This window comes from Xyrauchen texanus, chromosome 32 (genome assembly GCF_025860055.1).
Source record: "Xyrauchen texanus isolate HMW12.3.18 chromosome 32, RBS_HiC_50CHRs, whole genome shotgun sequence".
NCBI classification, from domain to species: domain Eukaryota; kingdom Metazoa; phylum Chordata; class Actinopteri; order Cypriniformes; family Catostomidae; genus Xyrauchen; species Xyrauchen texanus.
The window spans coordinates 32,298,949-32,313,660 of NC_068307.1; the positions used below are offsets into that span (position 1 = coordinate 32,298,949).

Sequence of the window (14,712 nt, forward strand, 5' to 3'; positions counted from 1 at the left end):
AAGTTAAGTTTACATTCATTCTTGAGATCTTACAAACATGCGCCATGTATTCCCTCCCTCATTAATGGTATGAAATATATAACATGATAAATATAGATATCAAACGATATGATTTTTTTTTTTTATAATAATAATAATAATAAATAAATAAAATCAATTGATAATGTTTTTTTGGCCAAATTGCCCAACCCTACTCCCAACCCAGGTTACATTAATGAGAAGCATAAATTAAAATATTGGGAAAAGTAAACGTATAATCTCCGTGACATGATGGGGTGATGAGTATTGGTGGGTAAAGTGAACTCGTGTGTCCTAAAAATAATGTCACATTGAAATTGTTTTTGTATTGATTAGGATTTAAATATGAGCTTTTCGTCAAAAGGCCAAAACTATTACTATTATAATTTTTTTTTTTTAAACTGTGCAAAAATGAACATTATTTCCAACCAATCAATTTCCAATTAATAAAATCAAGCCCCATCCTACATGTTTTTTTTTTTTATATTCTTATCACTTAATAAACTGTCACATTATGGAAATAAATTGGTTTGCGAATGATGTTTCTGTTGACTTCAAAACATTTGCAAATGCTTCTTCTAAACAAAGTATTTGGTACAACAGAGGACAAAACATTTAAATAAAGAGGATTGAGATTTCTGCCCATTGTGCTACACATTCCCTAGAGCTGGCATAATAGGATCTCCTTAACAAAATCAGAAGCCGTTTTACCCAAATAATTAACGAAATCCTCACTGGAGCCATTTAACTGTCCGCACAGCTAAATTTAACCATCTCACGGAAAAAAGATAAGAAAAGTCAGTGATTTTAAGCTTCAATCTACAATAGGGCAGCATTCCCAATTCTACACCTGCCCATACAATGCCATTTTCTAATCGACTGTGGGGAAAGACCATAGTAATACTGAATGATCTGGGCTGGTGAAGGATGCTGGTTAATTGAAAGCCCCCCTCCACCCCTCTCTCTTTACAATGGCCTTGTCTGCTTTGATTCATCTGGCCAAAATTACATTTTGATTGGAACAGACTAAAGAAAATGACACTAGGTGAGACTAATGCACCAGTGTCCCAGTGTGAATCCTGGAAAACAGGACTGGAAGATTTTTGGTTTGGGATTCACCTGACCCCGATCGGATACGTTTCTTAGGAAGCATTTACGTAAGACCGTTCAAAAACAGCTGAATGCGAGTAACGAAATGGAGAGTAAAGAGCATTTTTTTAAAAAGTCGAACTCATTTTAATTCTTAAAAATGTAGCTGTCATCCAGCACACTCCAAAAACAGTGCAAGACATGCAGTGCGCAATGACCGTTTGAATTCTAAATCTCAAGGCTAAAGCGGCATAGCTTTAAAGGGGATTCATTTAAAGATATACAGTTTTCAAGAGGTCTAAAAGTGACCTTCATATAACAAAGAGATACAAGTTGAAATCTTTCCGTTTTAATAAATATCAAAGCCTGTAAAATGAAATTGCTCAAAGTTGAAATAACATCCATAAAGACCTCACTAACTGACTATTGAGTTCTTGGACGACTAGATAATTAGACGACCATCGTGATCCATCCCTAAATAAAAGTGGCTAGTGATGTAACTTCCTGTGATTAAATCTCTGATCAGAGTCTTGAACCTTGAGTGCAATGGCCCACTTCTACTACCAACAGCTCTAGGGACTTAGTGTGGCACATCATCGAAACTCACACTGACAAGAGAGCAGTGTGTCCTGTGTGCTTTCTTAAGGTGCGTACACACTGCTAGCGACATCGCGCAGGACAGCAACTCAATACCATTCATTTTCAATGCGAGCACAGCGACTTCCGGTGACACGAGCTGTCGCGACCGTTGGCGCTAGATGTGGGCGTGTCCAGCGACGCAACAAAGTTGAGAAAAGTTAAACTTTGGAGCGACTAACGGAAGCGACAGCCAATAGGAGAGACGACGGGAGAGCTCACGTGATCCTTCTCTCTCTCTCTCTCAGTTCCTGCAGTAACGGAAAGATGGATGAAAGGCTAATTCTTGTTGTTAGAAATTTTCCAGTGCTCTATGATATGTCTCTTCCCACGTACAAGGACATTTTTAAGAAAAATACTGCGTGGAAAGGTGTATCTGAGATCGCGGGATTTTATGGACTGGCATTTGCATTTTCGCCGCAGATAAACAGCCGCTATGGCAAACAGCACGCCTTGTTTCTCATTCATCTTTGATTTAAAGCATTTTATGTACTGATTCCATTTATATTTAGTCTTTTCCCTCCAAAATGTTTGTTTTTAGTGGCAAGAAAAGAGATTCGCTGTCAACAGCAATGGAATGGCATCCGTGAATGTCATTTATAAACGTTACTAGGCAACCAGTAGTGGGAACGCCCACTAGCGACTTCACCGCCAGCCACTGGCGACCTGGAGCGATAAAGTCGCTGGCAGTGTGTACGCACCTTTACTCTGGGCGAATGGGCACTGTTCCCAAACACACACAAACAGGAACTCAAAGACACTGCCCACAGACCCTATACATATATAAATGTACATTCCGTGTGAGCATATGAATAAACGAGCTCAGTGACAGTGTGGCACAGGCTTTCATAGCCTCGGGGCTCGACGCACCCACTCCGGGCATCATTGGAGAAGATCTACTCAAAGCGATGCTCTAGTTTGTCCACACAGACACACATCCCATCAGATGTTGACCCTGCATTCAATATGGAGGGCTTTGGAGCCAAAAGGATAATTCAATATTGGCACAGAGAGCTCAGATCACTTGATGTCCTACATCTCAAGATGGCGGAAGTCGCTGGTACTCAAATTCTGCTTGCCTCACAGAATTTAAAAAAAATATAAAGAAGCTCCAAAAAAGAAGTTCCTTTTCACCTAAGGATGAAGCATTGGAACAGTTAAGAAACATGAATGCTTGAATACAATGAATGCATAAATGAAAGAAATTAACTATGTCTTGCTAACTTGTCGACAAGCTCTCTCGCACCTGCACAAGGATATTAAGCTGAACATAAATTAGAGCCTGACAACAAAATCACTTTGCTCCATTTCAAATGGGGAGAAAAGATCGCACATCACCATTAAGAGGTGTTATTAGGATTATTTTGCAAATGAGTATGAACGCTATCTGACAATGTTTTTCGTCAGCCAATATGTAAATAAACAAATACTTGCAGTTTTGTTTTTAATGAATGCATAAAATATGAAGTATAATTTTTATTTGCTTGAATTTAATGGAACACAGAATACTGCTCTTAATGGAAACTTAAAAGTGCCATCAAATATATAATATATTATTATAAGTGCTGTCAGAGATTTCATTCCCATTGCAATGAATATGCAACCTATACGGTGACTAGTTCTTTGGGAAACGTTTAATGTTACTTGAATTGGTGATAATTTAGTGCATTTCTATCTTTATATTGTGGAAGGCTTTGTTTGGAAGATGTTAATAAAGCATTATATTGTTACTATTGTTTTCTTTTCCTTTCTAAGATGGAAATAAATATATATTTAGTGTCAAATTTCAGCACTTTTAAAATCTGCGCTTAATCTCAATTAACTACAAAAAGATTATGCGATTAATCGCGATAAAACATTTTAATCGACTGACAGCACTAAATATTATACATAATGAAAACTCTAACACAATACGGAGAGCCAATTTACTCAGTTAAATCATTAAGTAAATGTTTAATATTTATATAATAAATTAAATACATAATACAATCATTTCAAAAACTACAAAATCAATAAAATAATTACAGGAATATACAAATGTAATTCAATCGACAATACTAGTGGCATAATGTTGATTTTTACATTACATCGTCACCAAAATTATAATATTGGCTATAACTTTACACAGAATAGGTTAGTAAGTGATTTTATAACACTAAAATCACATTAACACACATATTGTTAATGTCTTGTGGTTATACTTTTGTAAAAGTCCATATTTTAACGTTTAAAGATTGGCCCCATTCACATTGTAAGTGCCTTTCTGGAACCCAGATTTTTGCTTTTTTTAAAGAAAAGGAGGGGCAAGGCCAAAAAATGTTTTATGCCATCGATTGAGCTTAACTTCTATTGAACCCGGAATATTCCTTTAAATCAATAAATGTCCCTTGTTTTTTATTTTAGCACACGTTTTTTTGGTCCATTTTCATTTTAATCTTTAGAACAGCTAAAATGGTCCCAATAAACATGATCTTTGGAAAAGTGATGCCTACTGTCTAACCGTAACTCGTAACTAAAAATGAAAAGGTAAGAAGCTCATGCTTAAATGAAAAATCAACCTAAAGAAAATGCTACAATAAAAATGGATGCAAACTACTGTAGAGTTTAAATTAATGTACAGGGGACATTTATTGATTCATTTAGAAATGGAGTGATTAATAAATATATTTTTATTATTTCATTTTGTATTTAATTATTTATTTAAATATTTATTTTTGAGTATTTTGTCCCTCCATAACACGATGATTCTATGCAAGCACTTTGGAAAATATCAGTTAACATTTTGGAAGACATTATACATACACATTTTTATACTAGTGGACACATAGAAATTTAGCTTGTGTAATAAATCACTATTTAATCAGAAAAGTGTTTTGGGTTGAGAAACAGGAGTCATACTGTGTTAAGCTCTGGTTCTGAATAACAATAAAGATTGCCTGAGGCATAATTTTGTTATAATGATTGAGAAAATTATTCCTTGACAGTTAAAGCTGCATTTGCTGAACGATTTAAAGAGCAGTAGTCAAATTGTCAAGGCTGATTTCATTATATGCAATCAAGGCACTTTGTAGAAATGTAATATTAACAGGCACTAGCATGTCGATTAAAACATTATTGAATTTGACAGCCCATTCAACATTGGCCCTAAAAAATAAACCTATATTTTAATTTATCTTGTTTAAATAAATACAATTTAACCAAAAGCTAATTGTACGAATACACAAAACAAGATCTGTTTAAAAAACAGAAGTAGTCCTAAATGGAATGCTGTCATTTACAACTTTACTGATTAGTTATTCAAAAATATTGTGCACCACTAGCACACGCAAAACGACATTTGTTCTTCTACAAACACTAGGATTTATAGCCACAAAATATAGTGTTTCTTTTCCTACCTATATTTCATACCAGTTCTCAGGCTCTGGTCACTTGAAGAGGGCATACTCTGGATGGACAGCTGCCCAAGGCTCCGGGCCACCATGGCCACGGCTTTGAACTTGCTCCGGGTGCCTGTGTTCGGGCTGTTGGCGTTTTGCCGATTGAGCCGGTCATCTGTGCTGCGGCTCATGGATCGGTGGTCCGTGCACACAAATGACACCTGCATCCTGTCTCCGGAAATGCACGGTTGTCACAAAGTAGATTCAACTAAAAAGTTCAAAAGTCAGCCAAAACGAAGGCAAAAGGAAAAGCTGTGAAAAGGCAGATCCTCTGGAGAGCTGGTTAGAAGCACATCCTTTATTAAAAGTCCCCGTGCAAAGTGCTCACCTTGACTCCCGTTTGGTTTAGTTGAAGACCTCAGTAAGAGGAGTTGAATACAAGGAGGGATGTTCCGGCAGCAGGAGAACACAACTGAAGCATGACTCACTTAAATCGATTGTTAAAACCTGATAAAGCCCACAAATCCCATCTTACAGCTTTCGGCACATGAAGTTCACAGCTCAATTCTCACGTAGCCTGCTGCATAAAACCAACTGCACAGCTCCCATGCAACATGTAACAGATTTTACTAGATTTTTTCACTTCCAAAAAGAAAAACGTCCACAGAAAAGCAGGTTCTTTGCCTTAATTTCCTTTTCAAGGTTCTGTTTGAGCCCTCAACCCTCATTACAAACACGGTTCTTACACCACATTTCACAGTTTCCTTGTAATCTCAGTTCAGCGCTGCATGTATATCACTTGGCAGCGGCAGTGCATGGAAATTGCCAAACAGACATCAAACAAATGAATGCATCAGTGGAGATGTATTCTCATGTCTCCCTTTGGTGAGCCCTCTATCTGTCAGCAAGTTATATTCGCTCCTCCTCCTTAGCGGAGATTAAACTTATGAGTGCATTCAATACACAAGACACTGAGGCAGAGCGTAAGTGAATGAGTACGAGAGGGTGGGAGGGGCAATCAGCCAGCTGAAGTAGAGAGCGTACAGAAAAATGCAGGGGGGGTGTACTCTGCACTATTTTATTTCATTGTATTTATTGTTTAGTAGTTTATAGTTTATTATTTATTTGAAGGCAAGCATCACTATTACTATTGCTCATACTAAAGGTTAGGAATTTTAACAAACCACTAACCCCAAATATACTGTGGTATAAAACTTGTTCTGCACTTTTCCTTTGGTGGGTTAAAAACTGTGAAAAATAAATCCCATAAACTAAAATATATATTTTGACTCGTCCCTCCTTTTCTTTAAAAAAAGAAGGAAAAAAAGTGCAGGTTACAATGAGGCACTTACAATGGAAAAGTGACTGGGGCCAATTCTTGGAGGCTTTAAAAGGCACAAATGTGATGCTTATAATTTTATAAGAGCACTTACATTAATTCTTCTGTTAAAACTCATGTATCAAATATGAACAAAACATGAGATTAAATAATATGTCCCAGGCAAAACATTATGTAAAATCAGCAGAGAACCGCTGACAAGAGTATCTAGCACCAAGACATTAGCACCAGATCCTTCAAGTCCTGTAAGTTGTGAGGTGGAGCCACTGTGGATAGGACTTGTCAGTCCAGCACATCCCACAGATGCTCAATCGGATTGAGATCTGGGGAATTTAGACACCAGGGCAACATCTTGAACTCTTCATCATGTTCCTCAAACCATTCCAGTACAATGTGTACAGTTTGGCAGGGCGCATTATCCTGATGAAAGAGGCCACTGCCATCAGGGAATACCATTGCCATGAAGGGGTGTACCTGGTCTGCAACGATGTTTAGGTAGGTAGCACGTGTCAAACTGACATCCACATGACGCATATCATGCCCCTAGTCAATGTTGCTCAGGCCTTAACTTCTGCCCATTTCTCCAGCATTCAAGACATTGACTACGAGAACTGATTGTTCGATTACCATCTAATCTACCCAGACCTTGACATGTGGCCTTGCTAGCAGTTTCTCAACGTTATTTAATTTACCTGTGAGTGGTCATAATGTTTTGGCTCATCTGTGTATACTGTACTGTATATATAGAAATTGAGAGAGATAGCATGAGTTTGGGAGAGAAACAGGAGATATATTTGCACAGTTTGCAGCTGATGCCACCACAGTGGATTGTACATTATTATGTGTCCACTCTAACTGCACGCTATTGACTATAAACAGGAGAATAAAAAAGCACGAGTGCCGGTGCAGGCATAACAAACACAATTTAGCCCAGTGCACGGCAGGATCTTTCATGCATGCAGTGCAGGGATGTGTAAAATATTCATTATGCAACTTGATTCTTCTGAATGTGTATCAAAGCCAGGGGAGGCTGGAGTACATTACAGTACAACCGCAAAATCGTTAGAGCTCACCTGCCTGCCGACCTGTCAGCCATTCGCCTTCCTGCACACAAGGGAATATGTTAACTGAACTATTACCTCCAAATCATGGCAGTTCTCTTAACCCTTCAGTAAGTGGTGAAGATGTCACTCACCATGAAATTGTGGCATAATTGCCCAGTTATGTCAGTATACGCATGGTATGCAGACGTCAGCAACCAATTAGCTGCTCTATGAAAATCAATGCTGACAGGGGAGCTGGACCTGGAAATACTATTGGCAGATCAAACGAAATTTAGTCGTAATTGGATGTCAGCACAAAATTGGATGAAGAGCATGTGGTCGCAAATGTTTTTAAAGTAATAAAATAATGAAGCATATCTTACTAAGACCTGCTGTCATGGTTTAAAATAAATGTTTGGCCACACGTGTCAATGGTGGTTCAACAGATATAATTTACCAACAATAAACATTTCTTACTGGCCATGTATTTTGTTATTTTTATTTATTTAAATAAAACAATTGATTTTTGTCCCTTGGCAATGATTAAATTTAGCTGTTTTTACTTGAGGATAACGTTGTTACATGACTCACAAGTCGCAACGTTTTACCAAGTCTCAATGTTTTCTTTAGCAAACCACAGAGAATGCAGCTTAACCTTTATGTTGCGTTCTGGTCATTTTAGAAAAGTCTTTTTCCTTACGATTTTTTTTTTTACTTAATCCAACTGGCATACTTTGTATGGCATTCATTGACTTGAATATCGTATCTGAAAACACAAAAAGACAATTTTCTTTCTACTTTTTTGGTTTTACTTTGCTTTGTTAGACCTGTGTTCCCAGTCAAAAATGACTGCCCATTGGAAATGATCGGATTAGACTACAAAATACAGAAATATTAAGTGTTCAGGAGCATCCAATCCTTTAGATGAGCAATGTGTGTTGAGCACCCTTTAGTGAATCATCTTTGCATGTACACTCCTTGAGGAATATTTTAATGTGCTGCTTATATTTTCTTTGGGCTCATTTGAATCGGTATAGTCTGCTGTAAGTTGCGATATGTCATTGTTTATGTTATATGTATGTTTCAGGAAGTAATAAGAAAAAATGTGACAAAAAGACACTCCTGTTTATTATAATTGTGTGTCTGTGGGAAGTTCATACAATAAACTCAGTGCAGTTTGGCTTCTAAGTGAAACAAATTTGCTCATTGCATTCTACATGGCTATCTCATCTTTTTTATGGTTTTACCAACTCTGAATCTAATTGTGGCGATAACATTGGCTATATATATATATATATATATATATATATATATATATATATATATATATATATATAAAAATGTAAACCAATCTAAATTGGTTAGGGGAAGGCCTCTTAAATAGTGCTGGACAACTTCTGAACCTGTGGATATCTTCTGCAATCATAACTTTTTTTATCTCCAGTTAAGCAGGGATTGGTTGGGGTGAGAGGACAGTGGGAGGCTCACATGCCACATTTATTCAACCTCAGTTTCCAAATCTGTCATCCGTGCGTAACCCTGCACGATGCAGAAGTCGTCAAGCAGAGCGAGAGGCTTTGTGATCGTAACTGGAGATGATATAGACAATGAAGGGTCATAAAAACTTCACGCAAGAACTTCAAGAACTCAAAGAAAAGAAACTAAATTATTAACAAATAAATAAGTTAAAAATACTGTGTGATAAAAGGATTTATTTTTTGAGTGAACTAAGCATTTAGTATAATGTTTACTTAAACTCACTTTATTACTAACTTTATTAGGCAAATGATGGCCAAAATAAAGTGTCCGACGTGTTCTTCTGCTGTTGTTGCCCATCTGCCACAAAGTTTGACGTGTTGTGCATTCTGAGATGCTATTCTGCTCATTACAATATTTCAGAGCGGTTATCTAAGATATCAGCCTTTCTGTCAGTTTGAACCAGTCTGGCCATTCTTCATTGACCTCTGTACTCAACATGGCCTTACCATCCGCAGAACTGATACTCACTAGATGTTTTTGGCACCATTCTGAGGAAACTCTAGAGACTGTTGTGCATGAAAATCCCAGGAGACCAGCAGTAACAGAAATACTCAAACCAGCCCATCTGGCACCTGGACTAAATCACAAAGATCACATTTTTGCCCAATTCTGATGGTTGATGTGAACATTAACTGAAGCTCCTGACCCATATCTACATGATTTTATGCATTGCACTGCTGCCACATGATTGGCTGATTAGATAATCGCGTGAATAAGTAGGTGCACAGGTGTTAATAATTTAGTGTTCAGTGAGTGTATCTGCAGGCACAAACAGAATCTACAAATGCATTTTCGTTTGAAAACACATAATATTTTGCTATGTTTACGCCTCTCATTCACACTAGAATGCAGCTTTCCTCCACCGAAAACGGAGCGTTTCCATTATCAGATGCTCTGGAAATGATAACATAAGGAAACTGAAAATGTTTAATGAGTTTAAATGTGGGCGTGGCCCCAGTTGTTCATAAACTTTTACACATCCCCCACAATCTATGTGTTTCTTTATTAAATATTTTGGCTAATCTGATCACGCTACCTATATAAGAGGAGTACTCTCAGCTTTGTTTAAATCTCTTACGCAGAATTAAATCTCTTGCACAAAAATCTGTAAATACTTAGAATGATGCAGATTCCGTCTGATCATCCTCATCTGTCCTGATGATCTGTCTTGAATCTGTGATGCACACACAAGCACATGTCCAAACTGTACTGAAAGCTGATGCCGTGATCCGACATGCTTCAGAGTGTCAGGAGCTGTGACAATACAACATGCCGCATAGCAGGCTGAACAAGCCCAGAGGCCTCATTTACTCATATTGTGTATATGCATGTACAGTATCAAGGTGAAACCCATACCAATGTCACACAACCCACCGCAGATAAGCAGGGCCATCTGGGAAGCGGCTAACTATAAGTACTTGTATTTTGACTTGTGTGTGGGTTCTAGTTGCCAAGTAACAAAACATTTACAACCATCATTCCTCAGTAAGCACACCGATTCATCGGGGTGGCTGATATTGGTTCATGATTTGGTCAAATGCGATAGAGGTAAATTAATAAAAGTGTGCAAAATACAGAGAGCTTGATCAATACAAGATGGAACTGTAATGGAATTTTTTTTGTTATTGACATTTTAATCAGGCTACTTGTACGATCGGGCAAGTAAAATTCTCTTACACTCAACCCTTAAAAAATCCACTTTTCTATGACAAGTACAAAAACGTTAATGTCGAGCCCTGACATGTCCTGTGAGAACAGGGCAAATTGACAAACTAAATTGCAAAATGGATTGCTGTCCACTGTAGGCTTGTTCAAGAGGTGATAATGATTGTTGGCCAACTTTCTACCAGTCAATTGCAGGACATTCCAGCTTTAAAATTGGGCCTTTTTTTTTCTCAGCAGAGCTCTGGTGAGACGCTGCACAACAATAAAGATGTCTGCCTAGAGCTTGTTTACATGGGAAAACAGTTGAAAAACTGCACAGACGAACAGGTTTGGTGTGAACTGCCCCTAATATGCTCAAAATAAAAACCACTTTAATACAACCACCAGAAATTGAAGCTGCATGGAGATAGACTGATATCTCACACAGCAATCAGCAAATATTAATATATGTGAATAACTGTAATTATTTTAATTCAATAATCTGCATGTTCTGTAACTTGATTAAAATTTTTCAGTATTGTTGGCTTTGTTACCAACAAGAGTGCCATAGTAGTTTTAACATTTTACAATTTTACCATCCATACTGTTGAATTTTGCAGAGCAAACATTACAGAAAAAAACTGAAAATTATATTTGGATCTAGTTAAAACATTATTAAAACCAAAACCAACAATGATAAAGGTTTTCATTGTCAACAGTGTCTCAAAACGCTGAGAGTCAAAAAAGCAACTGCAGTTTGATTAATGTCGAACTGAAACAGCTCAACTGCACAGAGCTGATTAAAAAATCTAAATGTTTCATGTTCAAATCATGACCCTGGGAGTAATTGCATGCTTTGGTGTGACACTGAAGTATTTATTCCCTGATGGAGTATTTCAATATTCCACACACTTTATTTTCCAGAGAGACCTGGAGATGGGGGCTTGCCAGTTGTTGGCAAGCAGTCCCACATATTAAAGAAATATTTTGGGTTCAATACAAGTTAAGTTCAATAGACAGTATTTGTAGCATAATGTTGATTACCACAAAAATGTATTGACTCGTCCCTCCTTTTCTTTAAGTTAAAATCGATGTTACAGTGAAGCACTTACAATGGAAGTGACTTGGGCCAATTTTCTGAGGGTTTAAAAGACAGAAATGTGTAGCTTATTTTATAAAAGCATTTACATTAATTCTTCTGTTAAAACGTATGTGTTATTTGGGCTTTCAAGTTGTTTTAATTGACATTTTTACAGTCATTTTAGGGTTTAGTGTTTGTTGACATTATATCGTCATGCAATGAAGTAGTCAAATTGGATACAACTTTAAACAGACAAGGTTAAGAGTGATTTTAAAAAGTGATTTTATCACACTGAACTCATGTAAACATGCATATTGTTTATGTCTTGTGGCTATAGTTTTGAAAAAGTGAGAATTCTTTTAAAAGAGAGATTGGCCCCATTCACTTCCATCGTAAGTGCCTCACTGTAACCCAAAATTTTTACTTTTTTAAAGAAAAGGATGGACAAACAATAATTAGTAATCAATATTATGCCACAAATGATGTCAATTGAGCTTAACTTGTATTGAAATATTCCTTTATAACACATTAACAAACACACACAGACTCTTGTGAACTGAAAAATGCTGTTATGTAAATCATGCAAATCATGCTTAACTAACAGCTGCAACTTGCACAGCTGTGCTACACACCCCTCTGATAGAGTGAATGCATTTCATCCTTTAAAACTGCTTAACTATCTTGAGAGAGACAAAGACAGAGGAGTGTGACAAAGAGAGACAGAATACATACAGTATATATTGGTGTTTCTGCAACTATGCACACTTTTATTTATTTTATTTTATTTATTAAAACAAACGTTTTTTTTTTTTTGGGTTACATGAAGGTCACATTAAAACTCGCTTGGAAACTTTTACCCAGGCCATCAATTGTTTTTGTTACTTTTCAAATGCCTTTTATGTATAGACTTGACTGTTTAATCTTTGTCCCAGATTATAAAAATACAAATTATTCCATGTGTTAAACTATGATAATATAAACAAAGAGTGAGATGAACATAAACCATTTCAACATTTGAGTGAAAATTATTTCTATTAACTTTTCAAAATGACGTTTTTTTTCCCCAACAAAAGGTAGTCATTCTGTCATTTTCACTGCAACAAACAATTTTGCCCCAAATAAAGTTCAGTCATGACAACTCTCCGAAATATTTAGTTAATGTGGTATGACATATTGGCCGTGGCAGACTAGATCTGTTACGCTGCTGCAGAGCAAATACGAAGAATTGCTACTGCTAGAACAGACATACTGAGTTAAGCTTGTGGACATGCTGCTGTTGCACAATTCTAAATGAATACAATACCCACGTAGAAGATCTAAACAAGTGGTGCTGAGGAAGAGGAGGGTTTCAGAGATAACTGTTGTAGTGTGCTGCAGTAAAACCGGCTAAATTGCAAACTGAGCTAATTTAAAATGTCAGGCAAAGAGAGAGAACAACTTGGCTGCCAAATACACATCAAACGACCAATCATCTTACACCATGTGAGCCGATTGGCTTGACATGTCACATGTTAACAAGCTGATGGGTTAACAGATAAGTTCCAAGACCCTATCATCTTGCCCCGTTCTGTGCGTCATGCCTGAACGTAGTAAAATTTAGTTTACAAAGTTAACAAAAGTGTCAGTGAACAGCATACTTGATGAAATGAGGAAAGTATCACTTGAGCAATTTCCAATCACATTGTAATTATGCCAAATTACGCAAAAAGTGAAAAAAGAAAAAAGGATTTAGTGTATTTAGGATACATAGAACGTTAGCTATTAAATTTGCCTTAGATGGAGTCAGCCATTTTATCTCAAAAAGTTCAAAATGTCAGTTCCACCAAAGAACTCATTAACTAATACAGAATTTGAGATATGTTGGAAAGACGCCGAAGTTGTCATAAAAAAAATAAAAATAAAATAAAATATCACAGAAATCTGTTGTGATGCACATGCATATATGCAGTTGGACACTTGGTAGACAAAAACTAAAAAAAATCTGAGTGAGACTTAACTATCTAGATGTCCACAGTGCTAAAAGTGGCCAAAAGTTGAAGAAACACCCATGTACAGCATGTATACAAGAGAGAAACAATACAGTCACTAATGGAGTGTACGGTTTAGAGCGGCGGACAAAAAGAGATCACAGGGACGCTCGGATATTTGTGAGACATTTGAACTGTCTAACATTACAGTACATAACTCAGAAAGTCATAAGGGTTTGAAATAACATGTGGATGAGTACTGTAAATGATGACAGAATATTTATTTAACCTCTCAGGACTTATGAATCATGACATGATGTGCTGATCTTAAAGATAATGCCAGGTTTCTTCAACCAAATGGTTTTCTATTTCACACCGCACCTCCCTTCACAAATGCTGTCGCAACATCATATCAGAAGGGACAGACTGCAGCTCAGGTCAGACCTGGACACACTATCATGACAACTGTCACTTCAGATTCACTTCCATGTCTCTGCTGAAAACACCTGATTTCAAACGTATGCGTCCATTACTGCTATAAGCTATATACTGAAAGCTTTCCCATTGGCACGCATGCTAAAGTGATTCATTAGTTGTGACATACACTCACCGAGCAATTTATTAGGAACACATTGGTCCCCAACATGGTCTTCTGTTGTTGTAGCCCATCCGACCTCAAGGTTAGACATGTTGTGCATTCTGAGATGCTATTCTGCTCATTAAAATTGTACAGAGTGGTTATCATGGTTACTGTAGACTCTCTGTAAGCTCAAACCAGTCTGGTCATTCTCCATTGACCTCTCTCATCAACAAGGCATTTTCGTCTGCAGAACTGTCGGTTACTGGATGTTTTTTGTATTTGGCACCAAAAACTCTAGTAAGTAAACAAGTAAACTCTAGAGACTGTTGTGCATGAAAAACCCAGGAGATCAGCAGTTACAAAAATACTCAAACCAGCCTGTCTGGCACCAACAATCAT

At 37.0% G+C, this 14,712-nt stretch overlaps 1 protein-coding gene across 3 annotated transcripts in view; it reads right to left on the minus strand.

The window, feature by feature from the left end:
• The window catches only part of LOC127625737 (voltage-gated potassium channel subunit beta-2), a 177,128-nt gene that overhangs the window by 49,148 nt on the left and 113,268 nt on the right, over nucleotides 1–14,712 (minus strand). Inside the window, exon 1 of one of the 3 annotated variants that reach the window (XM_052101104.1) lies at nucleotides 5,139–5,461. The exons of the other annotated variants lie outside the window; for them this stretch is intronic. Coding sequence (XP_051957064.1) covers nucleotides 5,139–5,347 — 209 coding nt within the window. The 5' untranslated portion in view covers nucleotides 5,348–5,461. Of the gene's footprint in view, nucleotides 1–5,138; nucleotides 5,462–14,712 lie in introns of those variants that run through there. 3 annotated transcript variants of the gene reach the window in all.